Below are 26,090 nucleotides of genomic sequence, written 5' to 3'. Positions count from 1 at the left end.
CCTACATGTTGTTTAGTGTAATTCTTAGTTTTTAAAAAACTTATAAATAATTTAGTTTGAGGACTTAAGAACAAGAAACTCAAAGTTAAAAATATATTTATATCTAAAAATGTATCAGAAGAAATATTCTTCAAAAAATACTTTTTAGTTAAAAAAATTTGGTATTTTTAATTTTTGTGAATTATAGTAATTTTTTTTTGAACAAGTATTTACTTATTTTACAAAAAATATCAGCTGTATCTATAATTGACACTTTCCGAATAATACAGCTCTCTCTCTCTCTCTCTCTCTCTCTCTATATATATATATATATATATATATATATATATATATATATATAATTTTAATGACCCTGCATGTCATATATCGTTGCAGCGAAATGTTATTTCAAATCACAATAACATAAACATATTTATTTATTCGAATTTAAAAATTTTGAGCAAAATATTATAATACTTTCGATGTTTGAAAACGGTTTTTTTTTCAAATAAAAATTATATGCTTTAATAAAATAAAATGAAATAATAGAAAAATAAATTTTAATGCATTTTATTGGAATAAACTATTTAAAAAATTATTAGCAAATAATATTTTTAATAAATAACTTTTTATGAATTTTAATAATAATAAAAAAAAAATGCTATCAAATTCAATTTCAAATTAAAAAAAAATATCAGATAAATTTCTGAAAGAGTATAAAAGAAGCAAGTAAAATAAGAAACGAGTAAAGTTTCATAAAGAGTAAAGGAAACAAAACAATTTGATTCAGTTTCACCGAAATAAAATGAAAAACAAAATCGCTTAATAGGAAATAGAAAATGTCAGAATAAATCACCATAAATGAGCTCACTTGCCAAATTTTAGAACTCCTATTTTAGCTGAAAACTTTTAAGAGATATTTCTTTTTACCGCCTACTAGTTTTAGTATAGACAGTTACAGACAGTTAGCGCCGTCTACAGGCGCTAACTGGAATCGGGCTACTTTCGCCCACAGAGAAGGAGGGGCATTCTCTCCTTCTGTGCTTTCGCCGTTGTGTAGAAGGGGTAAAAATGCGTTCTTCAGTTAACGCTGCTCGAGTTATATGTTTTGGTTTGTAGCGGTTGCTTTGAAAAAGCGCTTTTGTTTTAATACAATATTTACGGTGTGGCATAATCAGTTTTGGATCCTTTTTTTTGTTGTGTAAGTTTATTCATATCAAAATTACGTATCATTTCATGATATATTTCTTCGAAAAAGTTGGAAATCTAGTCGTTTGGTAAGTGTTTTTTTCACCACTGTAACGAAACTTTTTGTTATCCTTTTAATTTCTTTTCTTTTTCATATTTCTCAACAGTTTATTTTTGGAAATTAGGCATGAAACTAATATGTATTTTCTTTCCTGAAGTATTTTTGGAATTTGACTGCTTGGAGAATGTAACTTATAAAACCGTAGTAGTTTAATAAAATAATTTAGCGAAATCTCACCATAAAATTGTTTAATTATAATTAAGCATAGTTATGTTGCACTTCACAATAGCAAATACAATATTCATTCCTCTGCATTTCAAACCATTAAGTCTGCAATGCTTAGGCATTAAGCAGATTCACCCAAAACAGGTGTAGTTATTCTTATTTCTCAAAAAAAGAAAAGATAAATGTTTTATCATATACTATCCAATAATTTTTTGAACATATAGGAGATTCAGGTATATGGCAAAGAATGGTACCAAGTTGTCACTTTCAGATAACAAGTTGTCAAATATATAGAATTTAAAAAAATATATATATTAATTACTTGGCTAGAACTTTTACTGCTTTGATGAGAAACCTAATACCTAATTCTCCTGTTTTACCCATTTTATATCCATTATTTGAAAATTTGTTTATATTCTAAGTTAAAAAGGATCAAAACTTATCAATACACACTTATAGCCAAATATGTAAGCTTTTGGGGGGGGGATGTAATTTTATACTTGATGGTTGATAAGACTAATTTTTAAAACATGAATATATTAAGTAGAAGTTAATTTTCACAGAATATAAGACAATATTTTTTTATGAAGTTTCTTAGTTGTGATGCTGTCCTCAGCTTTCTATGTATACTATCAAGTTAACCAAGCAGCTTTAACTGTAATTACATTAGTATTACAAGCCTTTTTTTTTTTTTTTTTTTTTTTTTTTTTCTTTTTCAAAAGGCAATAGTTTCAGAAATTCTTTGGAGATATTTGTAACTTTTCAAGCAATATTTTCATCAAAAATTGAATCAGTAGTTTATATTAAAAGTGAATTTTGTACAATTACTTTTTTTGTCTTGTAAGATATTGTCTATAAAAATATTTGTAGTATTTTTTAAAATATAATTTAACTATGTAGTTTATATATATATATTCTATTTTAAGTATGGTATGCACATGAGAAAATTTTAAAAAATAATTTGATCATTTAAAAATAACTTGAAATTTTTTTAAAGTATTTTTCATTTTTACACATTTTGTTCTTAAAGTTTTTCCTATATCTCTAGAAATGAAGCGTGTGAAATGCTATGGCAAAACTGAGACTACTAATGTTGACTCATCATTTAAAAGAAAATTCTTTGGGTCATTTGATTTCAGAAATTCCAATGAGCATAACAGGTAGGATTTTTCTTTTTCACTTTTGAATTTAGTGCCTTATATTAAATTACTGTGGTAAACCATTATTTATTATTTTTTTAGCGTTCAAGAATTTCAACAGGAAAGTAGTTCTTTTACTAGTGTTACCTCAACTTCTGATTATACTGATATTCATTCTCCTGAATTATTTGCATCATGTACTGATTTTGGTGATGGAAGCTTACTTACTTATAGACGCAGTTCAAGGAAAGTAAGAAGGAAAAGAAAATATTGTAAATTTTCTGGTGCACACAAAGACTATCTGCTGAAAAAGGTTGTTGAACCATCTATTTCTTCTTCTTTCATCAAGTTGCAGCCAGTATCTACTAGTAGAAAAGCAAGGAAACATATAAAAAAAAATAAAACCTACAAAATACCCTATAAGCGATACAATTCTAAAAGATATAACCATAAAACAAGTCGACGTCATAGTCTTAACAAACATTCCTTAATACCTATTCAGCCCAGTTGTTCATATTTTTTTGAAAATCCCTCATCTGTAATAAATACAGGTATGAAGGAAAGAAACAAGAAAGGCAGTGTTAAAAAAAAACAACTAATTAATAATGACAATGATGTTGCTGCTTCTTATTGCTGTAATATGGACATGACTCCCTCTTTTAGTCCTAAACAGCCCAATTGGTCAAGCATAAATGCACATTCTTTATATATAGAAATGCCAGTAAAAAAGAAAAAGTGGGTTCTTTCTGAAGAATTTTATTCTAATGTATATTCTTTTGAAACAGAAAAAGCATCAAAAGAAGAGGAAAAGATGATTCTTTCTAATGAACAAAGCATTTCTGGTGAAATTCATGTTCAGCCTGAAGGATCAAATAACAGTAAACATCTTGCTCTTGAAAAATATAAAATACAAGATGAACTTTATACTGCAAGAAATGATAATTCTTTAAAGCTAAGTAATAATTTTAATGTAAATTCTTTGGAAACTGTAGGCAGTAAACTTAAAACTGCTAAGAATATTTCAAAAAATGCCAGCCTTTGTAAAAAGTCTGCTGCCATTATTGGTACTGACTTGGCAATTGGCCAAATTCATCCTGAGATGGCTAGTGCAGATAATCCAAGTACAGATGATAATGAAGCTTCAAATTTCTGTGGAATGTTTTCTGAAAAATTAAATTTTAATGAAACTATTGTAAATAAAGGTGAAAATGCATCTAAAGATAAAAGTGTAGGGATTTACAAAAAGACAGGTGAAAGTAAGATTAGTAATGAAGATTTTTTGGGCTCTCTACGCACTAATATCACAGCCAGTAAGACTATTTCTGAAAATAAGGATATTTTCAAAAGAGATAAAGAAAATGAATGCTTGTTTAAGAAAAATACTGATTGTTTTTATTCTTCAACTCCACTTACATCTCCCTCGACCTTGACTACCAAAGCAAAAGATTTTGTTTTTGCTAGAGCATTTAGCCCTGTCTCACAGAAGGACCAGTTTACAACAAGTACACCAACTCAGTCATCCAAATTAATAAGTGATCTCTTTGACTCTTCCTTTAAACATCTAAAATGTCCATCAACCAAAATGAGCTCATCTTTGTTGTCAAGAGGAAACAAAAGCCACATCTCATTTATAAACATTTCACATAATTATCAAAATAGAAGAGAGCAGTCATCTCTGGGAGGAAGTCATTTAAACTTGTTTAAAAAGGTAAGTTACTTCTCTGAGATGTCTCTTAATCTTTAAGCTTTGGGAACCCAAACTCAGAAAAGTTACTTTGAATGTAGGGATTCAGTGAGAAAAGCTAGAAGATGCTTTCCCCTTTTTTTTAAAGGCGATTGTTGAAAATAACCTCTTTGATTTTGACCACCTGTTGGAGCAATTGGTCATGTGTCCTCTCTGTTGCAACTAGGTTGCCTTTTTGAGGTTTTACAGTTTCTGAACTTTAGAAAAAGCTTTTTATCCCAGTTTTATTTTTCCCCCTGAAACATTAGTTTACTAATTCTGTCGAAGGAAGTATTGAATTAAATTTTATGATATTAAATAAATTGCAAATAGCTGTATAGTTATTTAGCACATTAAACATAAAGTTGTCGATTTTACAAACATATTTGTAATTAAATAAATATCTCATGGATTACTGAAGCTGTAAATTTAATTCTTATAAAGCTTGAACACATGATTGTGAATTTTATTTTGTTATTCTTCTAACTTGTCAATTTTGATAAAATGTAACAATTTATATATCGTACATAAAGATCTTAATTGTTTATATTTTCTTTTTAAAAATATTTCCATTTATTTGTACATAACAGATAACAATCCTCTGCAAATTTGTAGATTAAAATATCTTTGAATGTTTTAATATTAATATATTTCACTCACAGAAATCAAATATGATTTTTATTCCTAGCATAGTTCGAATGGTTTTTAATATAAATTACTAGTAATGTTTTACCATTCTATTGTCAATTCTTACAATTTATAGTAATTTTTTAAAAAAAAATTTTGCTGAGAATTTCAAATATTCATTGCACTATAGTATTTTTGAAAATTATGCTCAATTTTGCAGATAATCAATAACTGAATTACAACAAAAAATTATTTTTCTGCAGAAAAATTGGTAAAAGTGAAGTTTAGTGTGTCGTTTGCTGTGCGAAGGATGCCAAGCCGCCAATAAAGATGGCGGACAAAGTAAACTAACACTTCATGCAGAGCAGTTACGGTTATCACTTTGCGCAATATAATTATGATTTTTTTTACTGATAAGTACTGTTTTTTTCAGTCCTGCTGCACCAGTCTGTTGAGAGCAAAAGTTAGAGTATGCAATGCCTTTGGCATCTCTAGAAGGCACTGGGCAGAATTTTTTAACTTAAGAAAACATCCTATGGCTTCAAACATCCTACGGGTATCTAGTAGCTTTGCTAGCACATTGAACATAAGGGCTGTGTGGATAACAGGAACAGTACATAATCAATAGAAAATCCTTTCTTTCTGCAATACCAGATCTTTCCATCGGTTCTCTCTTCCAAATCAATCAATTTCATATTCTCACCACACACCGGATATATACAATTAGAAGCAATCAAACCATTCTCCATACAAAATTTCAAACAAGCACTTGTAAAAAAATATATATATATTCCACTCACCCTTCATCCATTCTACAGGTTCGAAATACTATCTTCCATCCCATTTACCCGACATCCATTCTTGCACAATTGCCGACATAACAAATTATCAAGGGAACCAACCATTAGAGCACCAAAAGAATTACTAGAACTGCGAAGAATTCCATTGCAGCTGACTTTTAAAGTAAGAATGCAGACAATTTTGTAAAGTAAGAATTCAGACGACTTTTCAAAGTCCATACTGACAATTAAAAATTGAAAAAGAATAAATATTTTCTGTTCGTATTCACATTAAAAATAAAATTGCAGTGTCTTATTTGTTGTAAAAAACTTTTAACTATAGTAAAGAACAAAATTAAAATCTTTAATCAATATTTTTTTATTTTTAATTTGACATTTTTCATAAAATAGTTGTAGTTCAACCACTGTAAAAACTCAACTATTGTAAAAAGTAGTAAGCAAAACAGCATTAGGGTTGCTGCAAAAAAAAAAAAAAAAAAAAAACTGGAATGATCAGCATTCATTATTAAATACAAGTATTTTTACTAGTAGATGATTTAGATTATCTTTCAGAAATGCTTAAAATTAAATCTAGAATTTTTGACTTTTTTATGCAGATATTTTATTTTATTTCAATACAAATATTTCTGGGATAATTTAAGTGTCTAGCAATTTTTCAGTGGATTGAAATAAAGGTATAATGTTTTTAATATTTCTCTTCTTATATTTGAACGCATAGAAAAACTTCTCTAATTATTATTTTTGATAGATTTTAAGAACCTCCATGAATACTTTAAAATTAGCATTATAACTTTCAATAAATGATTAGTTATAGATTTTTCATAAATCATGAAAAATAATGATAAAACCGACAGCTTACTTAAAAATCAAATCTAAAATGTATTTTTAGCAGGAATATTTCCAGTTCAAGTATTAAAATTTAAAGCTGAAAAAAAATTGTAAGTCATCGATTCTTTAATACTGTGTTAGATTAATACATTAGTGTTTGAAAAATATATATGCCCAAGGCTACAGTCAAGAAGATAAAACAGAGTGTTTTGTCACTTTTCAATTAAAATATAATGACAGGGCAAAAAAACAATCCTAAGTTCCGTTTGGTTTTTCTGCATCATTTGTGACGAATGCGAGCAAAGAAGCAAGAATTTGCCTGGGGCGCCGATTACCTTCTTTACACCATACCGTCAGAAATAAAACATCAAGTAATTCTTGGTTCAAATATTTATTATTCAAATAGATGGGCCCAACTATAAACATGTATTATTATTAAGTTAAAAATAATTAAGGAAAATTAAAATTAAAGAAGAAAGTTTTCAATTAAGTACAACTCACAAATGAAATTACGGAAACTCATTCCATACTTCTTATACTTTAAAATGTGCTTTTAAATGTGTTTAAAAAAATGCTGCCAAACCAGGGTACACAAAACTGACTAGCGCCAACAATGATTATAATAACTGCTGGACGAAATCTCCAGACCCTAAGTGGTATGACACTAAAAGGAAGGGATTTTTTGAGGCAATTTGGGTTCAGCTGGAAAGTTTAAGTGGGGGAACGAAATCCAAACTCGTTGCTAGTATAGCAGATGTACAGACTCATAAAGGAAAGTTAAAAAAAAAAAAAAAAATCTGGTACAACAATCATACCACCTGCAAGCTAAAAGTTAATTATTAACAAAATTTAAAAAATCATTTTATATTATGAAAGTAACAAAATGTTTTTATATACTTACTATATGCAATATATTGCAAATCATTTAATGGATAAACCATTGTGCGAAACACAACAAAATTCTTGTGGTCATAATGGAACAGTTTCCTCCCATATAAAGGGAAGGATGCCTCCAGGACAAATTTATGTGCTACAAAAATAAGTTCTGCACTGTATTTTTTAACTTTACCAAATACAGAATCAAGAAAATTTTTAAGAAATGAAAGATTAAAACTAGTATGTATATATTAATGGGGTGGTATTAAAATAAAGAATATATTCTTCTCCATCTCTAATAAAGTATGGTTACATGAAATAGTCCAATCTAGAGGCAGTTTTTGAATTCCCACTGCTTTCCTTTTTATCTTTATGATCACTTTTTACAGATCATAATTATACATGCAAATTTGTTAATTTTTCCTTGGAGATAGTGTTAAAATTTTTAATGGTCTAACTTTTTAGTTTTAGCCCTTTCTTTAGAAATTGAAATTTTGTGTTCCATTCAGAATATGTGTAGAATTTTAATATTACATTTTGCCTAAGACATTATCTGTAAAAAATCTTGAAGCATCTCTCTTTATTTTAATAACACCCCATTTATATATATATTGTAGTTTTGAATTTTTCTTTATAAATTTTTTTCTTGCTTCTATATTTGCTAAAGCTAAAGAATATAGTGCAAAAATTTTACGATTGTTACCCAAACATTAAAAAAAAACTTGCCAAATGTTAAATAAAGATTACAGTGAGGATACCACTTTTGACAAGTTATCGCCATTAAAAAGTTACAGTTTGTTGTTTATGCAGTATTAATTAGTCGAATCCTGCCTTTTAATTTTGAGTGGCAACACTTTGATTGTTAGCCAATTGTGATAAGCAAAAGAGGAATATATTTTTTTGAGATGGTGAGTAGAATGAATGTTGTAAGATAATAATTCTTCATTTTTTTGTAATTATTTATGTATTCTTAATATTTTAATTTCCTCATTTCTTATAAGATCTCTTGCTTTTAATGAATTTCTTTTGGGTTTCAATTCAGTGCTATTTTTCTTGCATTTTCTGTTGAAATTAACTTTTACTTTGTAAAGGTACTTAATATCAAATTCTAAAGGAATGTTCATAACATATATAGTTAGTTATTTATTTTGAATGATAAAAGCAGGAAATATTCTGAATATGTAACAATTGGATTATTTCCTGTTTTCATATTTTCTTACATTTTAGTTAGAATCACTTACTTAAAAAAATGTCTTGAAAAACTTTACTTTTTTGATTTTGATCTACATCAATTAATGAAATGTGTCAAATTGAAGTAGATAGTTCATTGGAAATGCTGAATTTTTCATTTTAAAATTCTTTATTTTCAAGTATTACTAGATGCTAGAAGAGATAAAAAGTTAAAATGACAATTTAAATTTTAGTTTTTTTAGCTGTTGAAAAGAGACATCAAATGGAAATTAATGTGATGTTTCTAAGGTAATAATCAAAGAAAATCATTCTGACTGTCAAATTAGGTAATCTGTTTACATATGTCACAATATAAATATATTGCTTGTCTATTGCTCCATAGTAATGAAACAACAAAGTGATACTTTTAAAGCCCTGTTATTTTCTTTAATTTATTCTTAATGCAATTATTATGATTCTAGTAATTATTTTGGTGAATTTTTTAACTTGCATTTATTTTGCCATTAGAATCTTGATATTTTAATAAGGGAGGAATTTAAAATGTATTATTGCCATTTAATTATTTTTTTGAGCTACTATGTTTACATTTTCTCATGTCCTTGATGATGATGATACTTATTGATTTAAGTAGAAGAATTTTAAAGCAATGTGTTCTTAGACTTTCTTTTTAGCTGTCTGACTTGAATTTCTTTAAGTATACTACAAACTATGAATGGAAGAAATGCATTGATTAGTAATAAAATTGATATTTTAAAATCAGTTATAATGAAATCAATTTATTTAACACATTTTAATCAAATATAAAATTTAATATAAATGAATAATATATTTGAATTTCTATTTGTTTTTTAAAAAATCTGAAATGTATTTTGAGTTTTTTAAATATTTATAGAATAACGATATAAATCAGGGTTGCCACGCTACCGGGAGTATCTGAAAAACACAAAATGTTTAAAAATTGAAAAACCAGGGAAATTTGATAATTTCCATAAAAACTGGGAAAATACAGGGAATTTTAAGTTTCTCGGTTTTTTTCTTTTTTCCCCCATTTAGAAAATGCCTATCTCTAATGCTTGTAAGAATAAAAGAGATCATAGTCATAACTTCCGAAAACGAAACAATATCATTTGGAATTGTAATGCAAAAGCTCGCTCCTTTTTTACTCTTTCCCCCTTTTTTTTCTGAATAGATCAGTTCAATTTTGATTTGCGAGACAGTTGTTCTTTAGCTGTAATTTAGGCATCTTGTAGACAATGAGCATGTGTGTGACTGTGAAAGAATAGAATACATTTCTCTGGCTGGAACATTCATCTGCTGAAGAAGTATGATAGTGTTTTGTCTACCATACTTGAGTTGAATGGTTCGTTTATTATTTAAGAAACTGCCAGCTTATTCAGAGTAGGTTAGAGAATTTTTTTTAAACAATGAGCTGCTCAAAATCTGTATTTAATACAAATTGGATGGATAAAAAATATCAATTCTGATTTTGCTCAATGGGTTCAAGGAGTTTTGCGAAATCCATTTGTTACATACTGCTCACTTTGTAAGAAGATAATAAACCTAAGTAATATGGGAAAATAGACTCTTTACTAGTCGTGCCAAAAGAGGAAAACATACAAGATTGACTGCTAGTTCAAAAGAGTCATCATTGGTGTTGAACTTAGCATCTAAAAAGAATACAGGGAAAGATGATATGTCATAACTGAAAACATCAAATTTAATGTCCGAAAATAAATCGATTTTGTTCTTTTTTAGTTAAAGAACAATAATTTAAAGCTGAATTTTTATGTGCATTAAAATTTGTTGTGATATATTCAATGATATATCGGAAATATTTTCACATATGTTCACGGAGAGTGAAATAGCCCGTACAAAAATATTGTACCTTATTTTTTAAGGACTAGCTCTGTGAAACTGATGGCTGAAAAATCAGCAGAGATTAATGCCCAAATATATGCATTGGCAAAAATGAATAAATAAAAAAAAAGTAATCTTGCTTTGCAATGTTTTTAATTAAATAATCATTAAATAATTTGTATCATAACAAAAATGTCTTCTGTTTTATTTCACCCGATTCCTTAATTTTGTGTGATTTAAAGAGCATGAGATGTAATATATACTCCTCATCATGATATATAATTTTTATCTTGCTAAATTTCAGATTATTAATTAGGAGAATTTTTTGATGTAAATATAAATCTTCTTTTAATATGCTATTATTTCAAGTAATGTTAAATTGTTGCTTTCTCCCCTTACTTTTTCCACTGCTTAAAATCATATTGCAATATAACTAGCATTTCCTCGTAACTTGAATATACATACAGGAAAACACATGAAATTTTTTTCCCCCTGTTTTGAGTGGCAACCCTGTAAATTTCATTAAAAAATTTTTTCATGCGGAATTCAAACTTATAGCCTACAACAAATATTTCTTCTGGTCAGGAAACCTAATAGTATATAACAAAATTATTATGAAAATTTCTTATTTTAGAATTCCTAATTATATTCCAGAGCAATTTAAGTTTAAGGGAAGCTGCATCTTATTAAAATTGTAGAAATTTTTTATTTCAACTTTAGAAGTGAATTTTAAATGTGGTTTGAAGATTTTAAATCCTTAGAAGAATCGTTTTCTTTGATTTTGTTCATAGATATAGAATCAGTACTTAACACTATGTAAATGAAATCCAGTGCATTCCAAATTTACAAAATTCTGTGAAATTGGGAGGATATTTTTCTGAATTTTGCAAATATTTGCCAGCTAGATTGAAAAACACATAAATATTGGCATTTGAAACTATTTAGATGTATAAAAGACTTATGGTGCAAGCAATTATTTTCTCTTGTGAACAGAAATAATTCTCCTTTTAAATCCAGAATTACTGATGTTTACCTTGAATTGGTTTTGAAATAATCACTGTTAAATAAACATCCTTCAAAGTAAGAAAGATGATAGCAGAAAAGAGATGCCATGTGCCTGGAAGAAAACATTTTTACTGCTGCCCTCATTTTTTTTTATACTGAGTTTTCAAACATATGTTTATATACAAGTTGAATTTTTTCCCCCTATATGGTCCACATAAACAGGGATCTTATTTATTTCAGCCGTGCTAGGTATTTGACACCCTTGCTTTAGAGCGTGGCTTTGTGGAAAACCTTTAAAAATATATATTGTATTTGCTAACTTTTGGATATATACTAGAAAACTAATTAGAAATATTTTTAAAAATTTAATTTAATGTTTAAAAAAAAACACCTTAAGCATTGATTTTGGAACTGTTCTAACATTCTAGGAATTGATTTTAAATAATAGAGAAGTGGCCCAAATTTTCAAGAAATTGTGCAATTTCTTTCTTTCTTCGGATATGTTTATTTTGGCAATAATAATTTGTTCATGATTTAATGGCTGACCTTTGACTTCAGATACATGAGGGCATTTACTTAGCAAAGTTAAAATACAATTTGACTGTTGAGAAATTATAGGATTGTAAGAAATGTGATTGTGTTGAACAAGGGACAATGGTTTCTTACTTTTTATTGTTGATATATTTTCAATCACATGTTATATAAGATCGAAACATAGCCAGATTTGCCAACTTTGGTGTATGATTTGTCTCCTAAACTATCATTTTTAACTGAAAGTTATGTTGTTGTTTTTTAAATTGATATTTATTTGGTGAAAATGTGATGTCGTTTCTATGGAAGTGGTCTTCAACAATAAAAAAAATTTAACAAATCTAAGCTTTCTAGTGCATTAGTAAAAAATCCAATAAGAAAATTTTGAACTTTTAGTTATGTTTGGTATGATTTCATATGAAGAATTTTTTTTTGTATACTTTTGACAGTACTATTGTTTTTCTCCTGAGAGTTTTTAATTTAAAACACCATCCATTCCATTGTTTTTCCTTCTTCTTTTCAACAAAGGGGGGAGGAATTGTTTGCAATAAACTCTGCAGCAACTTGAGTTATTTTAATCAACCCTTTGAACCTGGGCTGTCCCAAACTTTCCTTTTTGATAAAGGCTGCACTTGGATTGTTTTGGACACATTGGAGAATTTTAGAGATGCTAAATAATTTGTTACTAGCTGCATATTTGTTCTTCTTGGGGTTCCAGATGCCTCGACAGTGAATGATATATAATTTTGTCAAACCATCTTATCAGAGTAAGGGAAAGAGTGATCGAAAGAGAGTAATTAATGAGACGAATATTTATTTGTAAAGGACAAATCTAAATGTAACCAAAGAAAAAAAAGATATGCATTTATGAGGATTGCCATAAGTTGACACTTTTAAAGTTTTTTTTTTTTTTTTTCTGTCTATAAAGTAATAAAAAATTTTCTCACAAAGAACTTAAAAAATCCCCTTTTCCTCGTTCCTTATTTATTTTTATTGATACTGATAAATTTGGATTTTTCTCTGATAGTCAGACGCTTTTTCGTTGAAACATGGATTTCTGTATTTTTGAAAGCAAATTTTATAATTCTTAGGATCAAAATTTAATTAATTTTAAAATTTATTAATCAAGCATTAAAATTTTTCTCAAAATGTGTATGTGTGAGTGTGGGGGGGGGAGTATAACCAGTTTTAAGTAATAAATACTGACAAACTGAAATTGTGAAATACTTAATTACAGGTCATTCTCTAAAAAGTTTATAAAGTGTACTGTATTTATAATAAAAAATGTACACCTGAAATTTAAAGGCAGTTTTAAGCAAAATAGTAAAAGATTTTTTTTAACACAATTGAAATATTTAATAATAGGATTGTACATTTTTTAGAGTTAAAAACCACTTTTTTTAGAATTATAAAATAACAAAATATAAAACTTGCAAATGATAATTAATTAGGAATGTTAGAATAATTTTCGAAAATGAATTTTAATTTTGATAAGTTCGATTGTGCAGTCGTAAGATACTTTAACCGGCTACTCCGATTCGCCACTAAGGCACACAGATTAATCTGATAGACTGGATTGCTGCAGGAACTATGATTGAGCCCTGAGGGCCATCACTGGCCACATACAACCCTTCCTATAGGAAGTATGTCCGGTCATCGATAGAAGGTAGCCGACTCCCACCATTTTTGTTCGCACCTGAATGGCGAGAAAAAACCACCATATTGAAAGCTTCTCATCCTCATCTCTAAGGTGCTCCTCCTCCATTGGGTGACAATCTTAGGATTTTAGATAATGTAGGATAATCAATATACCACAAATAATCTCATTGCCTCCTAAAGTTGTGGAGTCTCTTTGCAATTGCTTGTTTAATGATTCGACCTTGACAATTAGTTCAGAAAACATTTTAAAAGAAATTTCAATTTTTTTTTAAAGTAACAAACTCCTTGAGACAATTTTATATCTATTATAATGGATTCTTGCAGATGAGAGGTATTTTGAATGATACAAAATGGTCAGCTGACATTGCATAATAGTTTACTATGTTCCATATTAAAGTATGCTCTGCAATAAATATCATTTTCCATCATTGTTTGTCATGCTATGTTGTAGCAGAGAGCATGATACACTTAATTGAGGTTCTGATTCTTTTGTATTATGCATTCCTCGGTAGCAGTGAAAAAATGTGTATTTTTCTACAATATGCTCTATTTACAAGCATAGAAATGTTGATTCAGGAAATATGGCATAAATGTAGGAAATACTGAAGAAGTTATTATTCAAAAATAAAATGGAAAATAGAAGGAAAGACAGAGTAATTCAGAAATTTTGCTGTAGGAGGAAGAATCTCATGAATCTGCATTTTTATATTATATCTTTATCTGTATTAAAGAAATATATTAGCACATTTCAGTCTGAACAGTGGTTTACCCATAAGCTTTTTGAAGAATAGATATTTTTTTATTTGTTGATTTTATCTTGCTTTATGAAACGGGAATTGTTACAGGGTAAAAACTTTTTAAACGTTTATGTAATGAATTATGGGAATCATATGCTCTATACCTCTGGCAAAAACTCTACTGAAATGCTCCTTCTTTATTGATCCAGCTACAAAAACTGCCCTCCCCCCGCGCTTTTTTTTTATAGCAAATGTTTTAACAAGTACTAAGAATAAAGAAGCTTATATACTGGAAATTTATCAATATCACACTGATATTAAAATGCCATCTCCTGTTGATGATTAAGGTAAGTTTATTTCTATAGACATTTGGTGATCTAAATTATTGCTTATGAGAAAATATACTAATCTTAGGAAGATGGTAAAAGCTTTTAATAGTTGCTTTCATGGTTCACAAGCTGAAGGAATATTCAACATAATGTTAGACCAAATAGATAAAAGATAAGGAAGAATGAACATTGAAACATATTTTTCAATTCAGAATGTTTAATTAAAATGGAAGAACAGTCTGCTGTTGAGTGCTTTTAGAAAAAAATATTTTTTGCATGATGCTATTGATAGTAGCCTGTTCAAAAATTTGAAATCACTGAGAAAATGCTACCAGGAGGAACTTGTTTACTAGAAAACAGCAATGGTGAAAAAAGAAAAGACTGCCCCCATCACAGAAAAAGATAATTAAAAAAAAAATGAAAGTGGAGGAATACAGTAGATTGAAGCATTAAGGAAGTCTTGCACTTTTGATTCAAAAAATAAAAAAAACAAAAGGATTAAAAATAATGTATAAAGTTTTTATGTGACCATATTTTCTTTGTGAGATGTTTGTTTAATTTGCGTTATTTTTACTATAGCTTTTATTTATAAAAAATTATTTAAGTAAATAAAACATTTTTCATCTATTAATTTTCTTTTAAATGATAATTCTATTATATTTTTAATATCTCAAGCATTTTTTATATGAATTTATTGTTCAATTAATCAAACTTATTAACTTCTCAGTGTTTTTGTTACACACAATTCATTATTAATAAAATTCAGCTTTTTTTTTTTTTCCTCTCCTTCTTCCCTTGTTTGTTTTAAGCTTGTGTCGTGTTTGGATAGTCAATAAATTTATTAATCATTTTTTTTTATTTTTTTTTCAGAGCTTACTGCTTTATTGAATAAGATAAATTAGGTACTATAAAAATTATCAATTAATGTTTTTTTCTCAAAATTTCATGATCTATGAATTTTAGAGAAATGTAGTTAATAACAGTTAAAATCGGTTGCTGAGTAAAATATCAAAATAAATTAAAATTTGGACCATTCAATTTTAAGTTTAAGAAATTACCTTAAGAAAAAATTAGAAAATGATTTGAAAATGTTTGTGTGTAAATGACTAGTACACATAATTTTATTGCATTTAACTTTTCTTATTTGTTTAAAAACTTCCTGATGTTTTGCAGTGATAAAATTTGTGCTGATTTCTGCAAGATTTTATTTAGCATGCTGCAATTATGAACTTAATTAGAAATTATTAAATTTGATTTGGAAATTAATTAAATGTCAGATTTCTACAAGTGTATTGCTTTAGGTCAAATAGTTTTTTTTTTTTTATTGTGAGTGAAAAAAATGAAGATGATTTATTTGGACTGCAGATAATAAATATTTTTTTTGTCAAATAATTCTTGTGTGCATTGTATGTTAATTATCCAATAGAACTGCTTAGCAGAAGAGCCAAGTTTTATCGAAGTGTAGTTGCAAGGAGATGCTGTACATAGACATATTTACTGAATTGAGGGAGAGAGTATTTTTATAAAGTTCTTTTACCTTTTCTAATATTGTTTCATGATCATTTGAAGTAAGAGATTTTGAAATATTAAGTTATTAATTAGAAATATTGAATTATCATATCAGCAAAATCTTTTAATAACTTTTTATTCAAGTTATCTCACATATACAAGTATGAGAACAGTTCTTTTTATGAAACATGATTGAAGAATTTTGCAGAAGCAAATAAATAAAAAGATTTTTCAAAATATTTTCAATGTGCTCTATGTGTGTTTCTCTTCATGAAACTTCATTTGAAGAAGTAAAATACATTGATTTCAGTAAAAATGGCATGCAGTCATTACACATTTGAATGCATATTGACCAACTAGCAATCAAATCCATCAATTTCCCTTTCTCTTTTCACTTTTGCAACACTTAAACCTTGTATTTCTGAATCTATAAAGGATAAATTATTTTATTTATGTGGGCCCTTTGTTGTATTAAAAAAAAAATCAGTACTTTATTTTAAATTGGCTCTTTATTTTCCTCTCAGTTCAAAAATATATTAAAGAACAAAGCATGTTTGCTGCAAAATGGGAGAAAAGCTGGTTGAAACTAATGTGCTTAGATATAACTAGTTTTTTCTTATTAAGAAGTCCATGGCAATCTAAAAATGAAAAAGATTATTATAAAAACTATTGATAAATAGAATAGTTTTCTTCACCATATTACAAATTACATTATTGATGACTGATAAAAATGTTTATCTGCATTTTATATCAGAATTTAGGTTTTATTTATATATTAAAAACTATACATGGTTAGATGAATTTTTATATATTACACAAGAAGTATTTTAAGAAATTATGGAGGAAAGTCAACAGCCATAGTATAATGCATCAGGCGCAACTCTTAGTGTAAAATATCAGCTTTGTTTATCAAAAAAATGTTGCTATTTAATAAATGAGCGAATACAGGTGTGAATGAAAAATTCAGAAACTTATCCATGTTGTTTCAGTCAATATTTTCCTATTATTGAGTTTTATTGTGTGTTAATTGAGTTAAAATCGAATATCTTATAAAATTAGAGATTTTATCATACAAATCTCCTTCTATCAAGCTGCAAATAATTATCACTAGCTATCCTACTGTTGAAAATAAGTGTTCTCCTCCTAAAATTTCATTTTCAGAAAAAAATTATTCCATTCTTTGAAAAATTACCCCAGGTTCTTAGGGCCTAACCTAACCAGATTCAAAGAGTTAAACCCCTTGCCGGATTGCTCCTTATGTTACTCACTTGTGATCATTCCAGTATTTTTAAATATTCTTTCTTTTTTTCCCCATGTAGGAGTTACGTTCTTCAGTAGCTAGCACCAGTACTGGCAGTAACTTCAAATCTACCTTATCTAAGCTGTTAGAATTCTGTGGCCAAACAAAAATAATGCCCTTCAGCCAGGTTTATGATTGGAGGTATGGTTATATATTTTGAATGTTTGCAAATCTGGTTACATTTTATGAATGGTTGTTTATAGAACTAAGAACATGTTTTATATTGCAGATATTCAACCATTAGTGTGCAGTAACTAACATTATTATATGTAGTTATTTAAATATTGATTATAAAAGACCTTTTATTTAACTAAATTTCATAAATGTTTTTCAATATATTTAATTTTTGAAAATAATGGTATTGTTTTGTGTCAAGACAGGATGTCTTCAATTAGTAATTTATATTGGTTCAAATAGTTCTCACTATTTCTTAAAACACTGTATTGATAGCTTTTTTTTTTTAAAGTATGTATTCTGTGTATAACTCAACCGTAAATTGTGATAATCATGCTATTTGTGATGTTATGTCATTATTGTTCTGCCATACTTTTCCATTTATCTACACAACTTCTGAAAATTTCGGAAGATTTTCTGTTAAAGGACAATTGTATCTTTATTAAGTGGGTATATGTTTCAGTTTTTAATTTAGAAATTTCTAGATCATTAAAAAATTGCTTGAATTTGAAAGGATTGGACACTGACATAGAATAACTTTGATATGTCTCAATTTTTCCACCTTCTATTTTTCTTTAATTTCCTGGTTGGGATTGTACTTGGAGAGGCTGCAGTAGTAGGATATCAGTGTCTTGTTTTTTTTATTTTTTATAGGAATTAAGAAGGTTTGTGGTATGCTAATACTAAATCATTGTGTTAGGGGAATTTATGCATGCATCTTTATCTGATGACATTCTGATCTAATTTAAATGTTTTGAAAATTATGTGCACTCATAAATATATGGCAATAATTTGCATTTAGTCCTAATGCGTGAAAAATGTCTCAATTAAACTTTGTATCTCTGAATAAAGTATGTTTTCTTATGAAGATTTCAACCAGTCTCTTCATGTTGGTCATTAAAAAAATAATGAAAATAAAATTTTAAAAAGTGGTTTACATAAAAGATAACTTTTACAGTATTTTCTGAAAGAATTACACCCAAAATTATTTTTTAACAAATTAAATGCCTGTATAGAAATTAAAAATAATTGTAATTATAAAACATTTGAAATTTCTTTGGGGGTCTCTAATTGATATTTCTGAATCTTCAATTTTAATTAAGAAATATTTTTAGGTATGTTAAAGAGAATTGTTTTTCCTGATTTGTTAAGATGGCAGCCAATTCTATGATAGACATGATTTAAATCACTTAAAGGATGCAGGTATACATTAATTAAAATCCTTTTATGAAGATCACTTTCTGGCTATTCTGATCTAAAGAAGGATTATTTCTGTATCCCATCAGTTGCAGACTGTTTATCCTGAACAGACTTAAGAATATGTGATACATTCGTGCACAATACGGTTTATAATGAAATCCTGTCTGCAAAAAATCAGTTTGATGTTTTTGTCTCACTATGTGAAAAGATGTACTGGGCTATATTGGGTAAGAGCATATGTCACTTACACCAAATAGTGTTTTAGGTCTCAATAAAGATAAGATTTTCACGCACCAGTTCAGGTTTTTTAAAGAGAATAATCATGTTGAGATCTGTAGTACATGTACCAAGTACCACCTATATTACATTTCATTTTTTGAGTTGAAATCTTTTTGAGCACTTTTTTTATTACAGTGGCTATGCATAACAGTTGCTTTTTTTAGAATGCTTATAATGGACTTCAAAATCTTTTAAATTGAGTTGTAATATTTTTAGCTTGTACTAATAATGAAAAAAACAAATCATTTTAAAAAGTCCTCTAATGGTTGATTTCAATCATTTTTTATAGGAAGAATTATATGTATTTGTTGCATAATTTTGGTAGATGTGTTACTGAGAAGATGTCACTTTTGGAATCACCTTCAATTTATTTCACCCTTGGAGGGCAATAATTTGTACATGGGGACAAAACTGGAAAATGTTGCTTTGCCAGAACATAAGAGCAGAGTGACAGAAATTTTTCCTATTAGTAATTTTACGAAGAGATTCTATTACGGATTTATTTGATTTTTGTTAACTTAGGGAAGAGAATCAATTATCCTTGAAAATTACCGTATCTGCATCAGTCAGAAGTATAGAAAAATAATCTAAAACAATAAATTTGTTTTTTTATATCTAATAAATTTTACAGATAGAGACATGAAACTTTCTGATCTTATAGTTGAATGTAAGAAACATATTTCACTCATTGACACTTTTTCACTATAGGTGCTGTATAAAAATCTATTTTTGTAATTTTATATTTTTATCCTTTACAGAAGCCAAATAAAGGACTCCATACATTTGGGTACCTTATTTGATAAAACTTATCAACTGTTAAGTGCATGTCTAACTGCAATAGTTAAGGAAATAAACGCTGATTCTGCTTTTTGTGACACTCTATATCTGTGTAAATAGATAATAAGGTGGAGCAAGCATTTATTTCCTTGAATATTAAATTCATTTCCATTTACACAGGTTAATGAAATGTGTACATTTAAGTTATATAGAGTTGTTTGAAAACAATTTGGCTTCGATGGAGGTTGATAATATAAAGTTTTTAAAAAAATCGTTGCATGGCCCTCTTAATGTAAAATTATTAATAAATAAAATATTTCTCTGACACTCATCTGCAAACTAACAGTTTCATGCACCTGTTTACTAAATTTGAAGATATATTTTCATTGCTAAATTTATAATAGTTCATCACAAAATTAAATTTCATCATTTATTATAAAAGTGCTAAAGAATTGTCGTATGCAAATATTCATTTAGTGTTCATCTTGTGATAGTCATGATTTTAAAGAAATTTGATCATCACACGTTCTGGTTAATTGGTCAATATTTGCAGCCATTCACTTCATAAAGAAGGAAAGGAGGACTTAAAGTGAAAATTAAAGTCACCTGACTGGTTTCCTGTTCTGCATAATTTAGGTAAACTAAGTTGGTATCAAATATAAATAATGATAATAATAATAAAAGAACTGTAGGATTCTTCATATCCCAGGAAGTTTGAGCTATTATGCAAGTGAAAAAGAAATTGACATTTTTACTTCTTTTACATGTTATTTTCATGCTAGTGTGCAAATGGTGAGTTGAGAATTTAATGCTTCAAAAGTAATATTGGAAAGAATACTTCAACGTAATAACTGGCATTTGTAATTCCAGTCAAATAACAAAAGTTTTTTTAAAAATTGTGAGAAAGAGCTTTTTGGCTAAAAAGAGGTATAAAGCAAAAATCTTCTATTTTAGAGGTTTATCAAATGATTTGCTGAAAGTTTTGCAGACAGCTTAAGAAATATAATATCTAGTTCCTGAACTAAGAAATAAATTGTATTTGTATCCATTCTTTAAATATTGTTCAACTGATAAATAACACAAAATTTTGATTTTTTTTTATCACATTGTGAAGCACTAAAATAATTATATTTCTAAATGAATAGATTACTTATTTTCTTGTTCAGGAACTACAGAACATATTGAGAAATTATTATACCGAATTTGAACGAAAAATATGCATTGTATTTTAATTTAATTTTTTTATTCAGATGATATAGGAGATGTTTTTGGTAAGAAAATTGTCCCAGAGATCCAAAGATTAGAATTAAGAAAACAGCATCTAAAGATAAAATAGCTTTAAAACTTAGCTTTATATATATATATATATGTAATGATATTTTAACTCTAATTTCAATTTAATTAATTTTCATAGTAACTTCTTAATTTAGCCCATAGTAACTTCATTCTAAAATATTCTCTTATTTCGTGATCCAATTCCACTGTCTCTACGTAATTAATTCAAGAGAAGCTTTGTTAAATTGTTGAATCAGCTAAAATCTAACTTTCCCACACTACGCGTGAAGAGATAACATACCGCTGATCAAGCAAATTCTTTTTTAAAATCTCCCTTTGTTTCCCCTACCTTCTCCGCGCCTGTAATGAAAATCCCTATCGAAATCTCACAATACATTAGCACTGTGAAGAAATGTTTTCCCTATCAAAATCATAGGTTATATAAGACCAGGGATAAAATGTCCAAGAGCTCTTCCCTCATTCCTTTCTGTGTGCTCGTCGCTTGTACATATGCTTGCTTCTTCAAAATGAAATAAAACGACGTCACGAAATTAAAAGTATCTTCATTGTCTTCAAACTGCATCATGCTTCGCAACAAATAATATTACATATTTAAAAAGTCGACAAGGATAGTTTCCTGTGAAAAATGATGAAATGAACTAAACGAATTAAAATTAAATCCGCTGGCCAGGCCATCGCCGCGCTCCAAAGATGATTGCTTCGGTCCAGGTTCGCCTGCTGCGATGTTACCGCGGCGAAGCTCTTTCATCGCCGTCACCTTCGGCTGCCTCCGTCCACATCATTTCATGCAAACCGTGGTCCATGGTCCAGTCCAGTTCCCGTTGAATCCCCTGCATTCCGTCATGTTACCGCATCGTCGATGGTACCGTGCCTAACCTGTGACTTCATCCGACACTGCTGCTTAATACCCTTGTGCTCCATATCCTCATGTGCGTGCTCCTTATATCTTCAAAGTGTTGGGGCTCCTTGTCATCATAAAAATTTACTGGCTCCTTGCCTGTGCTGAATAATACCGATCTCGACGTGATTTCCTCTTTATATCATCACCACAATATAATACTCGCCAGTGGTCTCCAATGCCAGATTGAATCACTCAAATTTCGAAAATATCTCTTGTGTATTACATTATCAACTCAATATAAAAATAGCCTGCCGTAGTCACCATTTCCAGTGCTCAAAATTGCATTTTTGTGATTAATTAAAAAAGTGATAATTCATCAAGAAAGTGTTAAGTGTTTCCCGACTCAACGGTGAAAATCAAGATTTACGTATATTGTGTGTTTTTCTTTTCTTTTGATTTTGATTTTAGAATTATTGCAAGTTGTATTTTTATAGTATTATTTAAAATATTGAATTTTTAGTCATTTATCAAGTTTATTTTTAAAATTTTATGCATAAATTTATAATGTTTTTTATTTGAAGTATACTTAAATGTTATTAAGATCCGGAAAAATGACTGACCAAGATAAAACAAATGTGTCTAATTCTCAAGGTTCAGAAACTGAAATTGATAAAAAAGAAAATGAACTAATAGCCCAAGAACCCTCCATAATCCCTTTTGATCCCGAAAATGGGATGAAGATGGATTTATGGTTGGGATATTTTAACAGAATTTGTCAAGAGAATAACAAAAATGATTCGTGGAAAATTAAAAATATAGCTAAATTTCTAAAAGGGTCAGCTTTAACACATTATATAAATAGTTGTTTAAATATTGATAATTTTGATGATTTATATTGTATATTAACTGAACAATTTATCCAACCCAATATTGTTAATTTTTCTGATTTTTCACAATTGAAATTTAATTCAAAAAATGGTAAATTAGTTGATTATTTTCATCAAAAATTAAATTATGGCAGACAGTTAGGCCTTAATCCACAATTGATTTTAGAAGGTCTTGCTGATGGGCTGCCAACTCAACTAAAACAATTAGTTAGCATAAAAGCTCCTAATACCCCAATAGAATGGCTTACAATAACTACTAAATTATTAAAAATGGAAGAATCTTCAGAACCAAACCCAGGCAGGTGTAATGAAACTAGAATCAGAATAAGGCAACCAGCAACTTTTACACCTAGGCCTAACTTAAATTATAGATTTCAAAATTCTTTTATTCCTCGAGCTCACAATAATATTAGACAAAATTTTCATAATTCAATAAGGCCACGTCCCAATAATTACAATAACTATAATCATAATTTGCATTTTCAACAAAGATTACCACCTTCTCCCTGTAGAAATTGCACTCAAAAAAGGGATTCCAAATGCTTATCATTGGACCCAAGTATGTCCTTTTCAACAACCCCAATGTATGACAAATGTTCCAATAACAGCCAATTCGACTTCCCCATGCACAGAAGTTCCTCTTGGCTGTTCTCAACATCCTGGAACGAGACAAAATTCTCCTAATGAGGCCCCTGGCCCAGCATGTTGACAATTATTAGTGTCCGGACACATCTCAACTTTACCAAGTCTAGCTAACTTGGACAATGTTTATAACCCTTATAGTAATATAAATATTGTTATTGACACAGGATCCACTCTTTCAATTATATCTGCAGATATTGTAAAAAAACTTAACTTGACAAGAAAAAATGTAAACCCTATTAGAGTCAAACAAGCTCATGGAACGTTCCAATTAACCCAAATTTGTGACATATATTTAAAAATTGGCCAAATAAATAAGAAAATCAAATTATATATTATGGACAATCCTTTACCATATATCATCCTAGGACTACCAGATTGTAGTTTATATAAATTAATTATAGATTGTGACAAAAATAAAATATTTCAAAATGAAAAAATGATCACCAATTTGCATACCAATAATAATTGTATGTCTTTACATATTGTTGAAAGTAATAACACTAGTGATAATAAGGTCAGGGTAGTGAATACCTCAGAGGAAATTTTCCCACCTCTGACTGTAAATAAATTATCTGAACCTGTATTATCTCTGGTGTCAGAATATTCTCATGTGTTTGCAAAAAATAAATATGATGTTGGTAAAATAAGAATGGAACCCTCTAGAATACATTTAACATCTGATTTACCAGTTTCACAAAGGGCTTATAGAACCTCTGCTACTGATGAAATTGAAATAAATAAGCAAATTAAAAATTAGTTAGATGCAGGTTTAATAAAAGAATCTACTAGTAATTATTCCTCCCCTGTAACATTAGCATATAAAAGAGATGAAAATAGAAAAAGCCGTCTTTGTATTGATTATCGTAAAATTAATTCCCTTTGTAAATCTGAGGCAGAGCCTCTCCCTAGAATAGATACTTTGTTAGATAAATTAAGTACTGCTAAAGTTTTTTCAACTTTGGATCTTGCATCTGGATATTGGCACATACCCTTGCATGAACAAGATAAACATAAATTGGCATTTGTAACTACTGAAGGTTTATATGAATTTCAAGTCCTACCTTTTGGCTTTAAAAATGCACCTGCAATATTCAATAGAACTATTCGTAGAATTTTAAATAAACATAAATTTTCCAATTTTGCATGTCACTATTTTGATGACATAGTAGTTTTCTCTAACTCATTAGAGGAACACTATGATCATTTAAAACAGATTTTTCAAATGTGTGAAAAAGAAAACATTAAATTAAAATTTTCTAAATGTGTGTTTGCTCAAGATAAAATTAATTTCTTGGGGTATGAAGTCAAAGAAGGATGCATTTCTCCTGATAATCATAATATTGAAAGTATTAAAAAATTATAACCTCCAAAAAATGTCAAGCAACTTCAAGGTTTTCTTGGCTCTGTAAATGTTTATAATAAGTTTATTGATTCTTATGCTAAGATTAGAGAACCCTTAAATAATCTCCTTAAAAAAGATACATCATGGCAATGGACAGAAGACTGTCAAAAAGCTTTTGAAATTTTAAAAAATAAATTGATAACTAAACCAGTGTTACAACTATATAACCCTAATTTACCTCTTCATGTTTTTTGTGATGCATCTCAGGTAGCCATTGGAGCTGTTCTAAAACAACCTGACTGTTCTGGTAAATTACATCCTGTATCTTATCATTCAAGAACTTTACGATCTTATGAAAAAAATTATTGTATAACTGAGTTGGAATGTTTAGCAATAGTAGATGCCCTTGATAAATTTTATTACTATTTACATGGGAAAAAATTCATAATTCATACTGATCGTGCTGCTCTTGTTTGGCTTAAAAATGTAAAAAATTTAAGGGGAAGATTATTTCGTTGGTCTTTAAAATTAAGCATGTTTGATTATGAAGTTAAATATTTAAAGGGAACTGCTAATGTTGAAGCTGATATGTTATCAAGGCATCCTACTGCTCAATATCTCCAACATTCTGTGCATTTATTGGAATTAGATGAGATAAAACACTATCAAAATTTAGACAATTTAGATAATACTAAATATAAGAATATTAATGATGTACTTGTAGTTAAAAAGAAAAATTTATTTAAAATAGTTGTACCTTTTTCTCTTAGGAGAAAAGTTTTGCAAACAGCTCATGAACAATTTGGGCATCCAGGCACTCAAAAAATGATAAATTTAATTACTCCTCAGTATTATTGGCCCCATATTACTAAAGATATTGCACTTTTTGTTAAACATTGTGATATTTGTCAATTAAATAAAAAGAAAAAAGATTTGGCCTTTTACAGACTGTGCATCCCACAGATCATCCTTTTGAATGTCTTTCTGTCGATACTGTTGGTGGATTTAACTATTACAATTCAAGTAAAAAATTTCTTCATATAGTAATTGATCATGCGACTAGATATGTTTGGGCTTTTCCTTCC

At 28.5% G+C, this 26,090-nt stretch overlaps 1 protein-coding gene across 1 annotated transcript in view; it reads left to right on the top strand.

Annotated features, from left to right (window-relative positions):
• Positions 1-1,039: 1,039 nt before the first annotated feature.
• The window catches only part of LOC129960146 (uncharacterized), a 50,810-nt gene continuing 25,759 nt past the window's right edge, over positions 1,040-26,090 (top strand). Inside the window, exons 1-4 of the mRNA XM_056073326.1 lie at positions 1,040-1,256; positions 2,502-2,613; positions 2,695-4,300; positions 17,584-17,705. Of these exons, the coding sequence (XP_055929301.1) occupies positions 2,504-2,613; positions 2,695-4,300; positions 17,584-17,705 (1,838 nt within the window). The 5' untranslated portion in view covers positions 1,040-1,256; positions 2,502-2,503. The remainder of the gene's footprint in view (positions 1,257-2,501; positions 2,614-2,694; positions 4,301-17,583; positions 17,706-26,090) is intronic.

Source organism: Argiope bruennichi, chromosome X2 (genome assembly GCF_947563725.1).
Source record: "Argiope bruennichi chromosome X2, qqArgBrue1.1, whole genome shotgun sequence".
NCBI lineage: Eukaryota > Metazoa > Arthropoda > Arachnida > Araneae > Araneidae > Argiope > Argiope bruennichi.
The sequence above is the reverse complement of the archived record's forward strand: the minus strand, read 5'-3'. Positions and strand labels throughout refer to the sequence as shown.